At 36.9% G+C, this 18,088-nt stretch overlaps 3 protein-coding genes across 6 annotated transcripts in view; 2 read left to right on the forward strand and 1 right to left on the reverse strand.

Annotated features, from left to right (window-relative positions):
* LOC107696141 (transcriptional protein SWT1-like) overlaps positions 1-1,126 on the reverse strand; it is a 29,461-nt gene extending 28,335 nt beyond the window's left edge. For 2 of the 4 annotated variants that reach the window (XM_016496337.1, XM_016496336.1), the window contains exons 1-2: positions 1,010-1,126; positions 175-236 (exon numbers count right to left, since the gene is read on the reverse strand). The gene's annotated coding sequence lies outside the window, so the exon portion shown is untranslated. The remainder of the gene's footprint in view (positions 1-174; positions 237-1,009) is intronic. The other 2 variants (XM_016496335.1, XM_016496334.1) reach the window with 1 other exon arrangement.
* Positions 1,127-1,169: 43 nt separating this feature from the next.
* LOC107696150 (TRMT1-like protein) lies at positions 1,170-9,818 on the forward strand. The gene is made up of 16 exons (XM_016496351.1): positions 1,170-1,289; positions 3,161-3,292; positions 3,745-3,807; positions 3,908-4,021; positions 4,163-4,227; positions 5,584-5,740; positions 6,172-6,292; positions 6,625-6,704; positions 6,825-7,068; positions 7,165-7,377; positions 7,457-7,647; positions 7,836-7,914; positions 8,043-8,209; positions 8,353-8,418; positions 8,918-9,047; positions 9,149-9,818. The coding sequence occupies exons 1-16, from the start codon at positions 1,232-1,234 to the stop codon at positions 9,339-9,341; spliced, it is 2,073 nt and encodes a 690-aa protein (XP_016351837.1). The 5' UTR covers positions 1,170-1,231; the 3' UTR covers positions 9,342-9,818.
* Positions 9,819-10,642: 824 nt separating this feature from the next.
* Positions 10,643-18,088, forward strand: part of LOC107696086 (protein Niban-like) — a 10,864-nt gene continuing 3,418 nt past the window's right edge. Inside the window, exons 1-8 of the mRNA XM_016496258.1 lie at positions 10,643-10,742; positions 14,164-14,294; positions 14,408-14,536; positions 14,630-14,744; positions 15,292-15,456; positions 15,551-15,666; positions 16,874-16,978; positions 17,326-17,488. Coding sequence (XP_016351744.1) covers positions 10,691-10,742; positions 14,164-14,294; positions 14,408-14,536; positions 14,630-14,744; positions 15,292-15,456; positions 15,551-15,666; positions 16,874-16,978; positions 17,326-17,488 — 976 coding nt within the window. The 5' untranslated portion in view covers positions 10,643-10,690. The remainder of the gene's footprint in view (positions 10,743-14,163; positions 14,295-14,407; positions 14,537-14,629; positions 14,745-15,291; positions 15,457-15,550; positions 15,667-16,873; positions 16,979-17,325; positions 17,489-18,088) is intronic.

Consider the following 18,088-nt stretch of genomic DNA (forward strand, 5'->3'; position numbering starts at 1 on the left):
ATCTTTGAAGCATGTGAAGCGAGCAGAAGAAAAGAAAAAGCTAAGATGATATATATATATATATATATATATATATATATATACTGGAAAACTAACATCTTCTTACAACATCAGCAGATGTTTTTGTCTGGATCATAAATGTCAAACGAATTTACCCATTATGTCGTTATTTACCTGTTGTCAAATATTACTACCTAAGCTGAATTAAGGTCAGGACTAGGTCACGTTGACATGACCTGTGAAATGCAGTAGGTAGAAGTCAGATAAAAATAGAGACATGGGTTGTGGTTTTACATCCTTTTAGCAGAAACAACAGAGTTAAGCAATCTTCAAATATCATCTTGCAAATACCAGCTCTTGGAAAAGAGCATCACGTGAAATGGAAAGACAAAAGACATCCTTTACATAGACAAAATATTTTTTAAGAACAAAGTTTCCATCATCCTACCCGAAAACACCTTCTAATCATAACAAGATGTACCTTTATATGTCAAATCGAGGAGAAAAATACTACGGCTGCGGAATATAATAAACGCAAATGATGAAGAGTATCAATAAAGAAATCATAAAGAATAACTCATAAAGGATAACACATAACTGAATATGAAAAACTTAACAACATTGGAAACTTTTAATACAAAAATGTTGTACCTAAGAGTGCCTTTCTAGTAAGAACTAAGTACAAGGAAAACAGGTTTTCTCCCAAGAGCTGCATATCAGCAAATCCCAGACAGAAATCCAATTCATCCTTGAGGAACAGATAACGCCAATATGGATCAACTGAACTGAAACACCCCAATTATATCTCGTCACTGAATATGTAGGAACTTATGAATATGTGCCAACTTTAAGTCATACAGAAATACACTTGTGACAAAAATTACAACCGATTATTTACAACATATCACATTTGTCCCGACCTTCCTTAATGTTTACAACTTAAAATCTTATCATACCGAGGAACTGATGGAAATTAAGAGTCTACTACAAGTGAAAGAGGTTTACCTACCAAAAATGGGAGGAATGTTGTTAAATACGATGCTGAATGACAGAAAGAGAAGAAAATTCTGAAGCAATGACAGCAGTTCACTTCGCCACTTGTACTGTCTGCCAGTTGCCTGGTTGAGTTCACTTCCGCTCTCTTTTCAGCTCGCGTAGTTTGAGAGAAGACGATTGGTACGCGCCCACAACGCTCAATGCGTACGAATTCTACGTACGCTTGTTTGGGAAAATGGCGGAGCTCAAGGGAGAGGACACTGAGCAACTTCACCAGGACGCCAATATAAAAGGCAAAATAATTTGAATTAATAATGATAAAATGATTTCGACGTGTTTTGAAGGTTCCTTAAATAACACTCAGAATTTAGTAATTTTGTATTTATATGCAATTTATTGTTAATACGACTTCAAAACTGCTGAAGTAAATATAGGCCTCCTCACGGAGCTCCACCACAGGACCTAGGTGTAAATATTGTAAATATTCAAAACGTCTCTGTATCTCAGCGCATATCGACAGACAACTGGCATGAAGAGAGATTACAAATACTAAATCAATCGATGCATTCTCTGAATTGAACAATAAACTGTAAATAACAGTATTGTATGTAGCAATGGTCTTGTCGCGGAGCTCCGCACTAGGGCCGTTCTGCTTGGAAACACCAGCCTCAGAAAGCGGGATTGTTTACTCCATGGAAATGTGCATTGGCTAACATACGAGGGCGCTCCAGTATAGTTGTTGAATTTTCATAGTCTTCTTCACTACAGTTGTCTGCAAGAGCGATAATTTGCTAAAATCCATCATTGATCACTTTTCTGTAATTTCTCCGACCACTAAAAGCCCAAACATAATCCATTCGAACAAAACGTCTTTTTTTTTTTTTAGTTTAAAAGGAAATGTAAATCTCCCATTTCCTGTGGAGGTATTGGGAAATTATTTGGTAAATCATAATTATGACTTAAAAATCGAAATTATGAGATTATATGTCATAAAATGTGAGATTAAAATCTGCTCCAGTATAGTTGTTGAATTTTCATAGTCTTCTTCACTACAGTTGTCTGCAAGGCGATCGGTGTGCTAAAATCCATCATTGATCACTTTTCTGTAATTTCTCCGACCACTAAAAGCCCAAACATAATCCATTCGAACCAAACGTCTTTTTTTTTTTTTAGTTTAAAAGGAAATGTAAATCTCCCATTTCCTGTGGAGGTATTGGGAAATTATTTGGTAAATCATAATTATGACTTAAAAATCGAAATTATGAGATTATATGTCATAAAATGTGAGATTAAAATCTGATATTATCGACTTTTTATATCATAGTTTTGATTTTTTTTTTTAATGTAACAAATGGCTTAGTACCTCATAACATTTTATGTAATAATTATGATTTACTGTAATATAGTACAGTAAATCGTGGGAAGTTGGCTGGTGTTTCCAAAAAAGGGAAGTTGTGGCCTAATGGTTAGAAAGTCGGACTCGTAACCCAAAGGTTGCGGGTTCGAGTCTCGTACCGGCAGGGATTGTAGGTGGGGGGAGTGAATGTACAGCGCTTTCTCCCACCTTCAATACCACGACTGAGGTGCCCTTGAGCAAGGCACCGAACCCCCAACTGCTCCCCGGGCGCCGCAGCAAAAAAAAAAAAAAGCTGCCAACTGCTCCGGGTGTATGTTCACGGTGTGTGTGTGTGTTCACTGCTGTGTGTGTGTGTGTGCACTTTGGATGGGATAAATGCAGAGCACTAATTCCGAGTATGGGTCACCATACTTGGCCACATGTCATGTCACTTTCACTTTATATTTTTTTTATATGTGAGCAAATCTAACCAATCCACATTGTTCACACATTAATACTAAAATTATTATTTCACTCCTTGTTTAAAATATAATAGATTTTAATATGTAATATTTTCAAAAAAAATTAAGATAAGATACCAAAGCAATTTTAATGTGACATTCATAAAACAAAAGAATCTGTTTGGCCATTAAGATTTTTATTTTTATTTTATTTTTTTTAGCAAAAGTGAAAATAATATTTTTAATGGTTAAATATTTATAATTGATTATTTCTTTTAATGCAAATGAAAAACTGGCTTGTCTTTAAGTTTGCTCCAATATACAGTATTTTGCTGAAGTGTGAATTTGGCTTTGTTTGTCTCAACAGATTCTGAGAGTGATGCTAATAAGATGCTTGCTGAATCTGAGGCATGTGAGCAAATGCCTATTCATGAAGCCTCAACTAATACAGTGAAAATAGAGGACAAAAATGGACAAGCATCCTCCACTGTTGTGTCTGGTAAATATTCAACAGTATTTTTGGCACCCTATGATAATTATTATACTCCCCAGGCATGATGTCCTTGAGTATTGTTAACTCGGTAACACTTTACAATAAGGTTCCATTAGTTAATGTTAGTTGATGTATTAAACAACACGAACAAACAATGAACAGTACATTTTTTTACTGTATCTATTAATCTTTGTTAATGTTAGTTAATGAAAATACAGTCGTTCATTGTTAGTTCATGTTAATTCACAGTGCATTAACTAATGTTAACAAGAACAACTTTTGATTTTAGTAATGCATTTGTAAATGTTGAAATTAACATTAGCTAAGATGAATAAATACTGTAGAAGTATTGTTCATGCTTAGTTCATGTTAACTAAAGTAGTTAATTAATGTTAACTAATGAACCTTATTGTAAAGTGTTACCGTTAAATTTTTGAAATTGTCCGTCTCTGTTTCAGAGAGACATGTGTCTATCCAAACTACACTGGAAGGGCTCGAAGGGCTTGTGGATTTAAATGGAGGTACAGAAACCAGAGTATCTGTTTGTTCTGTCTGTTTATTAACACCAACAGCAGACCACTTGGATCGAAAGCTAACAAATATGTTCATTGATTTCGACAGCTGGGAGGAAGTCTTGTCCATTGTGTGCAGAAGAGAAATTCAAGGCCTGTTACAGTCACAAGCTTAGACGACATCTGCAGAACCTGCACTGGAAAGTTTATGTGGAATTTGAAGGTACATAGTCTTTAGGTTCCCTTTGGCACCTCTGAAATTGTTTTTCCCAACAAGCATTTGAAAGCTGGCACCTCAGGTATCAGCTAATACATGTGTGAAAATGTTGCTTGGGGAAAATGAACTTTGACTCCCCTCCTACAGGCCAAAGGATGTGCATCTGTCATCTACCTTGCCGACAACTCAAGTCCAGTCTAGGCTCTGACCAGGTAAGATCAGGCTTATGATTTTTTTTCTTTGCATTAACACCCCTGGGCTGCAAATATATTGACATGGCAGAAGAGACCAAATGTAAATGTTTAAAAGTGATGGTATAGATGCCTTATTTATAATAGATAATTGTGATTCTTAAGGAGAGGAGATTTACCTGTTCATACAATGATAGAACCTCACTACTATACACAAACACACACACACACACACACACACACACACACAGAAGTTTGGGGTCAGTAAGCTGACAACAAAGCTGGATTTTCAGCAGCTGTTACACCTGTGTCTTCAGAGTCACACGATCTTTCAGAAATCATTCTAATATACTGATTTGGTGTTCAAGAAACAATTGTTATTATTATCAATATTGAAATGATCAATGTTGTGCTGCTTAAAGGGGTCCTATTATGCGTTTTCACTTTTTCAACTTTAGTTAGTCTGTAATGTTGCTGTTTGAGCATAAAAAAGATCTGCAAAGTTACAAAGCTCAAAGTCCAGTTCAAAAGGAGATATTTTATTTAACAGAAATCACTTTTCAAAAACTACAACGAACTGACTCGTTTGGACTACAACGCATATTTTCGGGGATTTGTGATATCACAAATATCGTCGAATGGGACGAGACCTGGTTGAGCTGCACTAGAGAAGGCAACGAGTGTTATCACTATGTCTGAGACACGCTAGCTTTCCCAAGACAGACGAACTTAGAGTGGTTACAATCATCCGGGTTTAAATCGCGCTCAAATTGATTTGATATTGATGCAATATTTACACTGAAGCTCGCATGGCAGCTATGGTAAGGGGCATGACATTTCCCGACCAGGCGCCGAGTGGTGCCAATCACAACACTCACTGGCCCAGCTAACCAATCACAGCACATTTCATATTTCAGAAGGCGGGCCTTCATTTGATTCAGTTACTATTCGAATTTCCAGCCGTTCATGCCAGACTGGGGAGAGAGGTGTTGTAATAATCTAAAATATGTGAAAAATAATGTGTTTTTCGAACAACCTAGTATGAGAGCCTGTTCTAGTACACCCCCAAAACAAAACCAAGACTTTGTAAAAGAGCATAATAGGACCCCTTTAATGTTTTTGTGGAAACTATGATTTGGTGAATAGAAAGTTCACATGAGCAGCATTTATTTGAAATAGAAATCCTTTGTAACTTTATAAATATCTTTATTGTCTCTTTTGATTAATTTAATGCGTCCATGCTGTTTTAGTTAACTTGGTTGCTTTAAAGATACTTGGAAGTATAGATGGATCGAAAAGCTTTTATCTGTGCCTATTAATCAGAAAAGAGATCCTCTGGAATGGATCTATTAATGTATGTTTTTATCTCATCTCCAGACTCAAGGCAGACTGGTGGCTCACTACCATTGTGTGGTTTGCTCTGTCACTATTGCTCGCAAGACAGACATGATCAGTCATCTCAAACGCCACATCAACAAGGGTGAGACGGAGGCCAGTTATTCAGGCAGCTCGGATGTCCCCTTTGAAGACCCTGGTGAGCCTTTACTCTGTTGATGTTGACAGAGTGCCAGACTTGCCATTCAAGGAGAACTGCCTGTACTAGATACCAGTTTGTTGATGTGGAATAATGTAGATGGTTCCATTCGAGTTTTTTTTGTTTTTTTTTTGCGTGTCTTTTATCTTGCATTTAAACCATGTGTATTCAGGTAGGGTAAGAATAGTCAAATCTAACCTAAACCATAAAGCACTCACGTTTTCAGGATCAATGTGTTCTGGAGTAACATTCTGTAGAAGATCCCCTTGTGGTTGTTCATGATTAGGCCTTTGGTTTGCAGTTTAAAGTAAAGTCTTACAGGAGGCATCTGTAACAATAAAACACTTCTATTCATTACAATATGTGCGTACGCATTTAGCTGCGTTAATTGGAAATAATTTGTCCATTTTGATTTTCTACATCTTTCTCAGTCCCAGGTGGACAGGCTTATGAGATTATGAAAGAGTTGGGCACAAATGTCCAGCTCCTGCCCAACCACACCACTCCCCAGAAGACAGACACCTACTTCAGCCGCAAGATGAAGACAAACAGGTTTTAGAATTGTTCTTTTTTTCTGCAAAACAACTTATTATCGGATTGTATATTGTCCTGCCAACATTAAATATTTATTTGTTCTTTAGCATCTTAAATGTAACTTTGGTTGAAATTTGCTTAATATATATTTTAATGCTAAAAATAATTTAATACCTATTTTATAAATTAAATAATATTTAATATTGTATTTATTTTTTCATAAAAAATATATACAATTTAGAAAAAAAATATTCGGGTCCTATGGGTCAAGGACATCCTGTTGGAAAATCCTATAATAGAGTCAAAAAAATGCTAAATAAATAAACATTATCTGTATGTAATTGTTGTAGGCAGCTGGTGTTCTGCTCTCTCGCTATTCTTGCTGAGGAGAGGAATCCACTCGAATGTCTCGATGCCTTTGGAGCCACTGGTAGGAAATCTACTAATAGCTAATAGCTCATGATGATAATATCACTGCTCAGGTTTTGCTCTAAATTATTTGATAAAAATTAAAGTATACCACATCATAACATATTGATCCCTTTTGTAGGTATCATGGGTTTGCAGTGGGCAAAGCATCTGCGTAACACTGTAAAGGTTACTATAAATGACATAAACGAAGCTTGCGTTAACATGATTAAGGAGAATTGTCATCTGAACCACATCCGAGTAGAGGGGAATCGAACGGGCCGGCAGCTAGATGGAGCGGGAGATGCAGACTCACCCATTGCTTCAGTAGAGGTGGTGAAGATGGACGCCAATGTCATCCTGCACCTGAGACCCTTTGACTACATGTAAGTAAGAGACTGAAAAATAATGACTAAAAACATTGTACCCATGATTGTTTTTTGCAAATATCTTGTCTCACCACATTCTTGTCTTTAAATCAGACACCTTGACCCATTTGGAACGGCTGTAAACTATCTGGATGCTGCTTTTCGCAATGTTCGGAACTTGGGCATAGTCTCGGTGACGTCGACAGACACTGGTTCGCTTTACTCCAAATCCCTGAATGTGACGCTTCGGCATTACGGCTGCCAGATTGTCCGAACCGAGTATTACAGGGAGCTCGCAGCACGTATGATATTGGCATCAGTGGCCAGGTGGGCAGGTTTTTCTCTAATGAATCACCAAACACAAATTTAATTTATTTGAGTGTCTTTTTAATGCATGTACTTGCAGTGCTGCTGCACGCTGTAACAAAGGGATCGAGGTGCTATTGGCCGTGGCTCTTGAGCACTTTGTCCTCGTGGTGGTGCGAGTTCTCAGAGGGCCCACCCAGGCAGATGAGTCTGCTAAGAAACTGCGGCAGCTGTTGCATTGCCAGTGGTGTGAAGAAAGAGTGTTCCTCAAGCCAGGAAGCATGGTGGAAGGTGACAAGGCATTTAGACAAACAAATAGCTGCATCCTGATAGTTTTCCTGTAGCCCAAACAGTTGAGCCAGTAATGGCAAGGTCATGGGTTTGATTCCCAAGGAATGCTTGAACTGATCAAATGTAAAGCTGTCAAATGCATAACGTCTTAGCATAAATAATCACATTTCTGCTTGTGGTATTAACAGAAAACCTGTACAGACAGCTGCCTTGCCAGTGCCATGGGAGTATGCCAGGAAAAACTGCAGTAGAGCTTGGACCACTTTGGTGAGATGGTGTCATTCATAATTTTTTTTTTTTGTTCATAAAAACACTTGATTATGTGTAATTCCTTCATTAATTGCTCTTAAATTTTCTTCCTTTTCCCCTTTTGTATTCGTTGTTTCATCCATCAGGGCTGGTCCTTTGTTTAACACTGGATTTCTGAGGCGGATGTTGGTGGCGGCAGTGCAGCACAATATGGAAGACATCCAGCCTCTGGTGAAGACTCTCATCTGTGAAGCTGACTGCACCACTCTCAAGCTTTTCCCTGTCCCGGGATACTCTGCCCTCTCCAACCAAGGTGTGTTTGGGTGTGCAAGATTTTGTCCGTCACTTAACATTCAGTCCAACTGGAGACGATGAATCAGCTTTTTTAACAACGGGGCATTGACTTTAATTTAATTTAATATTATTCTGTTAATTTTGACACATCTTTGTCTCTAGTGGAGTGTGGTGTGGTCATAAAAACTTTACAGAAGGTTGAAGAAGTAGATCCATCTGACCAATCAGGTATTTGTTGCTTTATCAACATTTTTTTTATCTGCTGTTCTCCTCCCTACTCTCAGGGATTTAACTTTTCCTAGTTATCCAATATTAAAGGGATAGTCATCCAAAAATTAAACATCTGTCATCATTTACTCACCCTCATGTCTTTCCAAACCCATAAGCCTTACGTTTATCTTTGAAACACAAATGAAGATATTTTTAATGAAACCTAACAGATATCTGTCCCTCCACTGCAAGGCCATTACACCAAAAATTTCACAAAGAGAGCATAAAAGTAATCCATGTGAATCCATAGTTTAATCCAAGTCTTCTGTAGAGACATGATCATGTGTTGAACACAGATAAACACTGATCAGTGCACATATATAGAGATCATCAAATATGCTAAATGGAAGCTCAAACGTGCTTGGGTGAACTATGCCTTTAAGTGGAATTTATGGTAGAATAAAAATTGAAGTGGATAGATTGTATAGAAAATATGGTGCATCTTTTTTTTATTCAGGGAAAAGAAAGACCACAGGGGAGGACTCTGGGAATGTGCTGAAGAAAATCAAAGCAGATACATCTTTGGAGCATCCAGCGTTCTACTACAGCATCCATCGGCACAGCATCCGCGGCATGAACATGCCCAAGTTAGTCAGCGCAAACCTCTCTATACACTGTCATATATTGCTGTACAGTGATACAAATGCCATAATGCAAGCAGGATCTGACACTAAGCTCTGTTCCTCAGGCTCAATAAGTTCCTGCAGTATCTCACAGAGGCCGGGTTCAGAGTCAGCCGCACACACTTTGACCCAACAGGCGTGCGGACTGACGCCATCCTGGCACAGTTTAAGGAAGTGCTTACAAAATACAGCGTGCCTACATACTCGTCCGCCCTTCAGAGCAGCGCTGTCAGCTCAGAGCGACGTCAAACTCTCTGATTTCAGATATTCATGAAACCAAGCCAGAGCTTGGACCGCACAAAGGTCACCTGCTTTTTTCTTTGGCTGTTTTTATTGTTGAATTTTCCTGTTTGCTTTAGAAAGTTTGTTTCCATGACAACTTGATAAGTTGTGGATAAGAAACAACAGTTTCATCTGAATGAAAAGGGTTGTTCCAGTTTGCTTGATGTTTTTTTGTGGATTGCACTGAGGCTTTGACCCATTACGGGCATACAGTATTTTATTAATCATTCTATGCTGACACTGATGCAGTATTGACTGTTATTCTATGGTTTTTACATTTTTAATCTCTAAAAATATTTATAAAGACCCTCTCAAAGGTTTATATTGATCTTACTTGATCCGATTTTCTATTCCACTTCATTTTCGCTTCAATATTTTACCTGGTTGCTATAACGTCAATAAAACATTTCACATCATATATTGTTCTTATAATTTGAGAAGACTGACATTGAGAACATTGCTTTGGTGAATCACAAACAACAATAACAACAAAAATGTCCAGGCCACATTTTACTTCAAAAACAACAGAAAACTAAGCATACGTTTAAGACTATTAATGAATTCACTTTTGGGATTGTACATTATCTTATCATTTTCACAGTAATTAAGTCATAGTAATTAAGGGGACACATGTTTTAGAGTTATTAAAATGCAAGAACGAATTATGGTAAAAACATTTTTTTTTTTCATTAATATTTATATTTGGGGTGAAAAAAGGATTTGGGTTTGTCCACAGGTTTTATGTGATTCATCAGCTTGAATTATTGTCCTGTGAAAAGTCTTTTCACATAAATTAGTGCCACACCAGTTTCATTTGCATAGTACAATGTCTAGACCTTCCTGAAATGCACTAAAATTAACTAACTGGTATGTTCATTTGAATAGAAACTGTGGTGATAGACCTTAATGGGATCAAGTCTGTCTAGTATGTCAAAGGTGTATTGTATTTCACAAACAAATCTGTAACAACATACCATGGTTTTTCTTTGAAGTACCTTGGATGACAACTTAATGATAACCTGATCATTTCACACAGCGAACACTGATGTATAAAGCACATATCACATAGCATGTTATTTCCATGAAATCAAAGGAAGTGTGCCAAAACTTAATGAGCTCCCTAGACAACATTCTGTGTATCACAGGCTGACAGCTCTTTAGATTTTAAAAGACAGCCCTTTAATGTCCCGGTGTGACTTTTTCATTCATGCCCCTCCCACCTTCCTGAAATATAACACCTGCTTTCAGATTCTCCCTCAGTAGTAAATACAGTGACAGAATCTTCTTCGTCAGAGCATAGGAGCGCTCACCTGAAGCAGAGCAGTATGGGAGCATCATCCAGTTTACTGGATGAAAATAAATCCAACTATATAAAAGGTATGTGTTGTAGGAACTTTATGTGGTCATTCTAAGTCATTAAGTGGTTTTGGGATTTATCTTAAAATAGTTTTAGTGTGGAAATAGCAGTAAAAGATGTTTGTACACTGACGTTTTATTTTCTGATGCTTCTAAATAGTTAATAATAATAATAGGTTGCTCCAAACTTTTCTTTATACTGCAATGATATGGGCAGAGAAAGAGGGTGGATATTATTGAAATGCATAAGATGTTTTCAACTGTCCTAAATTGCATGGCCTCTCAGTGGTAGAATTTTTTTTTTTTTGAATTTGGACTTGTAAATGCCTCATTGGACAATGACTATCATTAGTGCCAATCAGATAACTGCAGTACTTAACCTGCACAGCTGAAAAGTGAGAGGCAGAAACCGGTTTATTTTCTTCTTCTGGCCATTGTAAACTATATGGGTGGAGGTTTTGGTGTGTGAGTGTGTGTGTGTGTGTCAGAGAGTGTAAAGGATTAAAAGCAGCTTTGCTATTTGCTCAAATGGAAAAACACCGTAGACCTGTCAGCTGACAAAACATGCTGAAAGAGCATTACAGTACTGAGGGTGTTGTTGAAATGCATTTTTAAACTACATTTAATCAGCCAGATATTTTTTGGTTAAATCTCAAATCCTGAATAAGTGGTTACACTAATTTTGATGTGCATATCCTAATGTAAAAGCATTACAATATTTTAGTCCCATCACAGTAAGTTTAATCATTTGTATTTTTATATCTATGCATTTGACGTTCACTTTTATTGAAAGCAATTTACAGAGCATTCAAGCTAGTGTATATATTTTGCCAGTCCGTACATTCTCAGGTAACTGAACCTTGTTCCACATGGATTGATAACAGTATTGTTAATATAGAATAGAATAGAATCTATATTAACCTATATTACATTCAAAATTTGGTGCAGAAATGGCCAACAATAGACTTAACTAGCAAATTTTTTGGACAACACCACACTTTTTACAGTCTGTTTTAGTTCCACAGCATATACAGATTTTTTTTTGTTTTTTTTTGACAAGGTAATGTAAGTAAACCCATAATGAATATCTGATAAAGACTCTAAGAGCAACTTTGTCTAAATGTGGACAATTGTACTGCTTATCACTCCCTCAAATATTAGGTTACATGGAGTGTCAAAGACATATTCTGCATTTTTTTTCAGAAAATAATAAAATAATACTTTTTACATCACACTCCCTGAAATTATTTATTTCAATGAAGGGAAAATGTTGGTAAAATTAGATTTTTCTAATATTTAAACAAAATGGTGAGGGTTTTCCATCACACTAAAGAGCTAAATCAATCAAATTACATGACTTTATATTTAGTATCCTGTTAATTATGTTATGAAAACACAAATGGGACACAAATGTGACCACTTCCTGTGAATTAGCCGACAGTAAACTCAAGTGCTGTGCTTTCACACTTAAGGTGAAAAGAGAGTGTGTGGTCAACAGCTGCACATTGTCAAGGATGTTAAAAAAAAAAACTCTCACAAACAAGGTGTTTACGAACATTCCCGTCAACCTTGTACTCTTGTAGAAGTGTAATGATGTCTGTGTTGAGGTATGTTCATACAGAACTGGCTTTGCAGGTCATGCTGTGTCATAACGTCTATGATAGGCCAAGTATCTTACACGTCAGAGCTCAAGAATTCAAGAAATCTCAAACCACAGTTCCTTTCAAAACAATTAATCTCTCTTAAAAATAAAACAATAATTCAAAGAAGACTGCAAGAAGAGACGTACAGTACACTGCAGAGAGAGCAAGAATATGATAATAGAGCAGCTTGTTACAGTACTTTCACTCCATTGTGAAATATGTTGGAAGTGAGTGCCGTAGCTCTCAGCTGTCATCTAAATTTAGTTGCATGTTACGTAATGCAAGAATCTGAAAACGTATAAAAAATAATACAAGGAATTTAAGAAAGTAGGAACACCCTCTCAGAGTGGACATTCTGGTTTGGGTGTTAAATCTGAAAGTTCAGTTTCAGGGAAACGATTAATTACACATACTGTATTATTAACATTGCAAAATGTTTACATCAAGACAAATGCTTTTAAATTCATACATTTGTTGTTGTTGTTAGAAAAGATTCTCACTCAAGACTGTCATGATATATTTCTTATATTTCTTTTTGAAAACATTATATAAACAGTTATGAGAAGAGGTTGTGCTGTAATGCAAACAGTCAGAATGTTACTCAGAACATGCAGCCTTCTGCCATGACTAAAGTGCCTTATTACTTAATAAATACTAATAAAATATTAAAGACACAAATATTCTTTACAAGTAGTATCAATAGTTTAAAGTAAATAAGTATTCTTTTTATGATATCAAAAACTGTATGTTATACCACGTATATGCTGTATTGACCAGTCAGCACCCAGAACTGGAAATATCCATTTTAGAATTAAGATTATATATAGTGATATTATAACAATAATAGTGATACCTTCCATTGCCTGGAGATTATTCATACACAGTGCCTCATGAAAGTCATGTTTATGTGTTATGCATGTCCGAATGCCTGCAAAAAAAGCTTCTTTTGAGCCTCACGTCCAGATCATTTAGACAGTCTGCTGTGAGTTTCCTCTCCACTCACCATCATGGACAGCACTGTGGCTGCAGCAGAGTCATTCAGGTTCCTGGGCACCACCATCTCTCAGGACCTGAAGTGGGACACTCACATAGACTCCATTGCTAAAAAGGCCCAGCAGAGGCTGTACTTCCTTCACCAACTGAGGAAACTCAACCTTCCACAGCTGAAACAGTTCTACTCGGCCATCATTGATGTGTTCATCCATAACTGTCTGGTTTGGTTCAGCTACCAAATCAGATATCAAGAAACTACAACAGACAGTCAGGACTGCTGAGAAGATTATTGGTTCCCTCTGCCCAACCTCCAAGATCTTTACACCTCCAGAGTGAGGAAAGCGGCTAAGAAAATCACTTTGGATCCCTCACACCCAGCCAACTCTCTCTTTCAACAGTTGCCCTCTGGTCAGCGCTACAAAGCACAGACCACCAGAACAGCCAGGCACAAGAACAGTTGCACTATGTCTGTACTTTATTCTGCACTGGAAGCTCTTGTCGCCAAGACAAAATCCTTGTGTGTGTAAACATACTTGCCAATTAAGCTCTTTCTGACTGTACCTATTTTGTATCAGATGTTATTGTAGCAGTTTCCTCTAGTTTGTGTGTTTCGCGCTAGTTTTAATTGCGCTGTTAAATCATGTTACAGTTTTGTGGGTAAATCAAGCTACAGATGGCTTACTTACAGGTATAGAAAGACATATTTGAAAATAAAAACAGTAAATAATGGCAAAGTCAAAGTTGAGTTCATGCTAAGCAAATATCTTTTAATAGTGTAATGATCTCTGGATTGTGTTGCCTTGCAGGGCAAGTGGACGAGAAAATGAAGGAGTTTGCACCGATTTATAGGAAACAATATTCTCTGGCTTACCTGTCCCAGATCCGAGATGAATTTGAGCAACGCAAAGAGGAGCGCACACAGTTTCTCAAACAACGGGTAGGAATCAGATCCCATGTATGGATAAACTCCATACAAAGAAGACATATGTATCATTAAGTCAATGACCATTTCTTCCTCTTGAGACAGACTCGTTATTGTTATTTACCCAGGCCTCTCCAGAACCTGGAAAGGTGCTGTATGAAGAGAATGTGCATTGCTTTGATGACAGCAGGAGGTGGAAGGTTAGATATATAGTAATCCGTGCCACTTACGTCCTGGAGTGCTACGAGAGCTACAAGGTATGAGCCATCATCCACCATCTAACAGCGAGCTTTTGCTGACTGAGGTAATGATAACATTTACCCCATCATCTCTTACCTGCTTTCCTGCAGACGTTTTTAAAAGGGTCAGCTCCACTACACAGACTGATGCCTACAGGGGGCACCATTCTGACTACAGAAGAGAAATACATGGAAATGATTGACCAGTGCTGCCCTTGCACTAACAGTGAGTACAATTAGAGTACATGCATATATTTTAAGTGAGCTAATTTTACACTTAAATAAAGACAGACTGTCTTTTCGTTATTGAGTTCAGTATCTATGGTACAAAGTTAGTGTCATTATCCAACTCAATTCACTTAATTTTTTTTTTCATTCAATAGTGTCACTGCAGTTGAATGGATAATATTACTGATTATTAATTTTCCTTGTAAACCTCCTTCATTACTGATGGAATGACAAATGATAATAATAATATATAATTGTGTACTGAATAATTCTCTTATGCTCACCCAGGCTGCATTTATTTAATCAAAAATATCTTTGTTTTCAATAGAAATTAGAAATAGAGCCTCGGCATGAAATCAAAAATGACCCCATTTATTTTCTTTATGCATCTTAATCGTCTTATGTTGAATGATTCTTTCATGCATTACATTAAAGTAAAAACTTTAAAACACTCATAAATTGACAAAAACAAAATTCTAAACAACATAATTTGTTTTTTACATAAACATAACGGTAGAGTAAAATGTGGCTGTGTTGTGATGCAGATGTCCAGGAAGATTTTGCACCTCCTGTGGTGGGCATGCCAGGGCAGTTCCCGGTTTATCTTAGACTTCCATACCGCCAGGATTTCTATTTCTGTTTCCGAGATGAGAACTTTCAAGTTGAATTCATCTCCATCTTATCTGACTGTGTTCGCCACCAGAACAAAGGTATCACTTTCACTACAATGAAACCACAGTAGGAAGGTGTAACCAGTGAAAGCTGTAGTGTGAAGAAATATATCATATTTGGTCCATTCAACAGATTTTCTCAAGAAGAAGACATGTGAGGTTAAGGCTTTTCTCAAAGCCATTCAGCTCTATGGGCAGAAGAAAGGCCAGTATGAATCATGGGATATGCTCACAGGCAGTGATGTGCGGGTAAGTGTCCTTTCACATCCTGTGCTGGTTCACATGACAGCATGTTGTCAGAAAACCCCAATAATTTTCTAACAATAAACAACATCGCCATCACCATCACCTTTTATTGATCTAGTACAGGGCTGTCCAAACTCGGTCCTGGAGGGCCGGTGTCCTGCAGGGACACCGGCCCTCCAGGACCGAGTTTGGACAGCCCTTCTAGTATGACATGGAATGTTCTAGCTGTTGAAATGTAGAACACCGTGCTAAAACAAAATCCTGTTAATTGACATGTTTTGTCATTTAATGTGACAGTTATGACATTGCTTATCATTTCTAAATGGGCAGAACCAAACAGGCTCATTCTTAATTTCTTTGTACATATTTGGTATAATTGGGTTTTTGTCCCAAAGAGTTTGTTTTCCTCACTAAATGGTAGAGTATAAAAACCACACCTAAATTTTTTCATGTTGTATTATAGACTCCCATGCGATATCTGTACTTACTCTCCAAAACTCCAAGTCACACACTGTTACATCAGGGCTGAGCACTGTGTGGAATCTGAGTAATGCTGCATACAGGCAGTCTCACTCCATAGTTTCACCCATTACAGGCAACGTGACAGTGAACTATCAATACATCACATATGTCAGTGCATCTCACACATATTAAATAACTTGCTGGTAGTACATCATGTGCCATGAAGTGTCCTGAAGCTCACAGTAAAACACTGGAATATTTTCAGTGGTAAATACTGTACACAGTTACTGGATGAATTAAAATAGCTGACATGTACAGCATATCATTAATCAATATTATTGAATTAAGTTGTTTGACCAACATAAACACGCACAGTGGGAGTTTATTCTTGTTTTTTGATTGTTTGAACTGTTTTGAATTGCTATATATTATATACGTTATATATGTATAAATATTATAACATAGTTAACATGATATAGTATTGTTTCCTGTTGTCACATTTTCTATTTATTTAAATTCTTTTATTTGGATTGTGTTTGAGTAATGACTGAAGGCAGGGCAGTGATTGATTTTAGGTTTTATGTAAACAGATCATATCAGTTTATTGTTCATTTCAGTCTAGTCTGTGGTTTAAGGTAACATAAACTGTGCCATTTGGGGTTTAGCACTTAAGAGTTAGCTCTCAAAGTTTGTTCAGCTACATGTATGTGTGTAATATTTCTGAATCTGTACTTGTGTGTGTGTTTAGGGTCTTGCTAATCTGTTCATGGAAGACTTGATGCCCTATCTGGAGAAAGAACTGCAGCCATGTTTGAAGAGCAAGAGGGCAGACAAGAGGAGAGTGTGGTTTGCGGTGCGTTTCTTTCCTATTTAGATCTTCTACTTTAGATCTCCGACTGAATTTATTGTACAGATAAATTCCTATTATGGCATTGGGTTTCTCCAGAACCTGTCCTTGATACTTGAAATTGGGGTGTGATGTTGACGTACATGTTGGATGCCCCACACCCAAATAGCTTTAGGCCAGGGAGGCCAGAAATGTCCCTATGGTGTTTCCTAAAGGGTGGAACAAACCAGAAGCATACTAGAAACACATTCCATTCCATAGCTGTGATTACTGACAAAGAATGATTAATAGAACACTTCTGAATGATTCATGTTATTAATGAATGATCTTGACCCCAGCCATTTGTCTTATAGATGGTTGAAGCTGCTTATTTCCTGCTGCAAGAGCATCTGCTGGAGAGGATATCCTCACTGAAGCAGGAGTGCCAAGAGATGGTGAAACAGCAGGAGGTGCTCATGCGCTCTGATATGGACCAGATCACCAGCTCAAGAGCATTCCTGGAGGGCAAACTCAGAGGTACATGATCACGCTAAAAATAAGCCCATTTCTTGCTTTTAAGCTTATATATATACACACACACACACAATCTCTCACTGGCCAAACATCTACTATAATACAGTTTACACTACCCTTCAAAAGTTTGGGGTCACAAAGATTTTTTTTTTGTTTAAGAAATTAATATTTTTATTCTGCAAGGGTGCAATAAAAGTGAGCTTAAAGAAATGTATAATGCTACAAAAAGTTTATTTTTCAAATAAATGCTGTTTTCTTTTGAAATTTTCTATTCATAAAAGAATCCTGAAAAAAAAAGATCACGGTTTCTACAAAAATATTAAGCAGCACAAGTAGTATTTAGTATTTACAAGAATAAGAAATGTTTCTTCAGCACCAATTTAACATATTAATGATTTCTGAAAAATCATGTGACACTGAAGACTAGAGTTAGAATATATTAAAATAGAAAACATTAATTTTGAATTGTAATATTATTTCCCAATATTGCCATACATATTTATACATTTATTTATACATAATAAATATACAGTACACACATATATATTATGTAAACAAAAACTTTTATTTTGGATGCGATTAATCGTTTGACAGCACTAATAT

The sequence above is a fragment of the Sinocyclocheilus anshuiensis genome, unplaced genomic scaffold (genome assembly GCF_001515605.1).
Source record: "Sinocyclocheilus anshuiensis isolate Anshui unplaced genomic scaffold, SAMN03320099.WGS_v1.1 scaffold306, whole genome shotgun sequence".
In the NCBI taxonomy this organism is placed as follows: Eukaryota; Metazoa; Chordata; class Actinopteri; order Cypriniformes; family Cyprinidae; genus Sinocyclocheilus; species Sinocyclocheilus anshuiensis.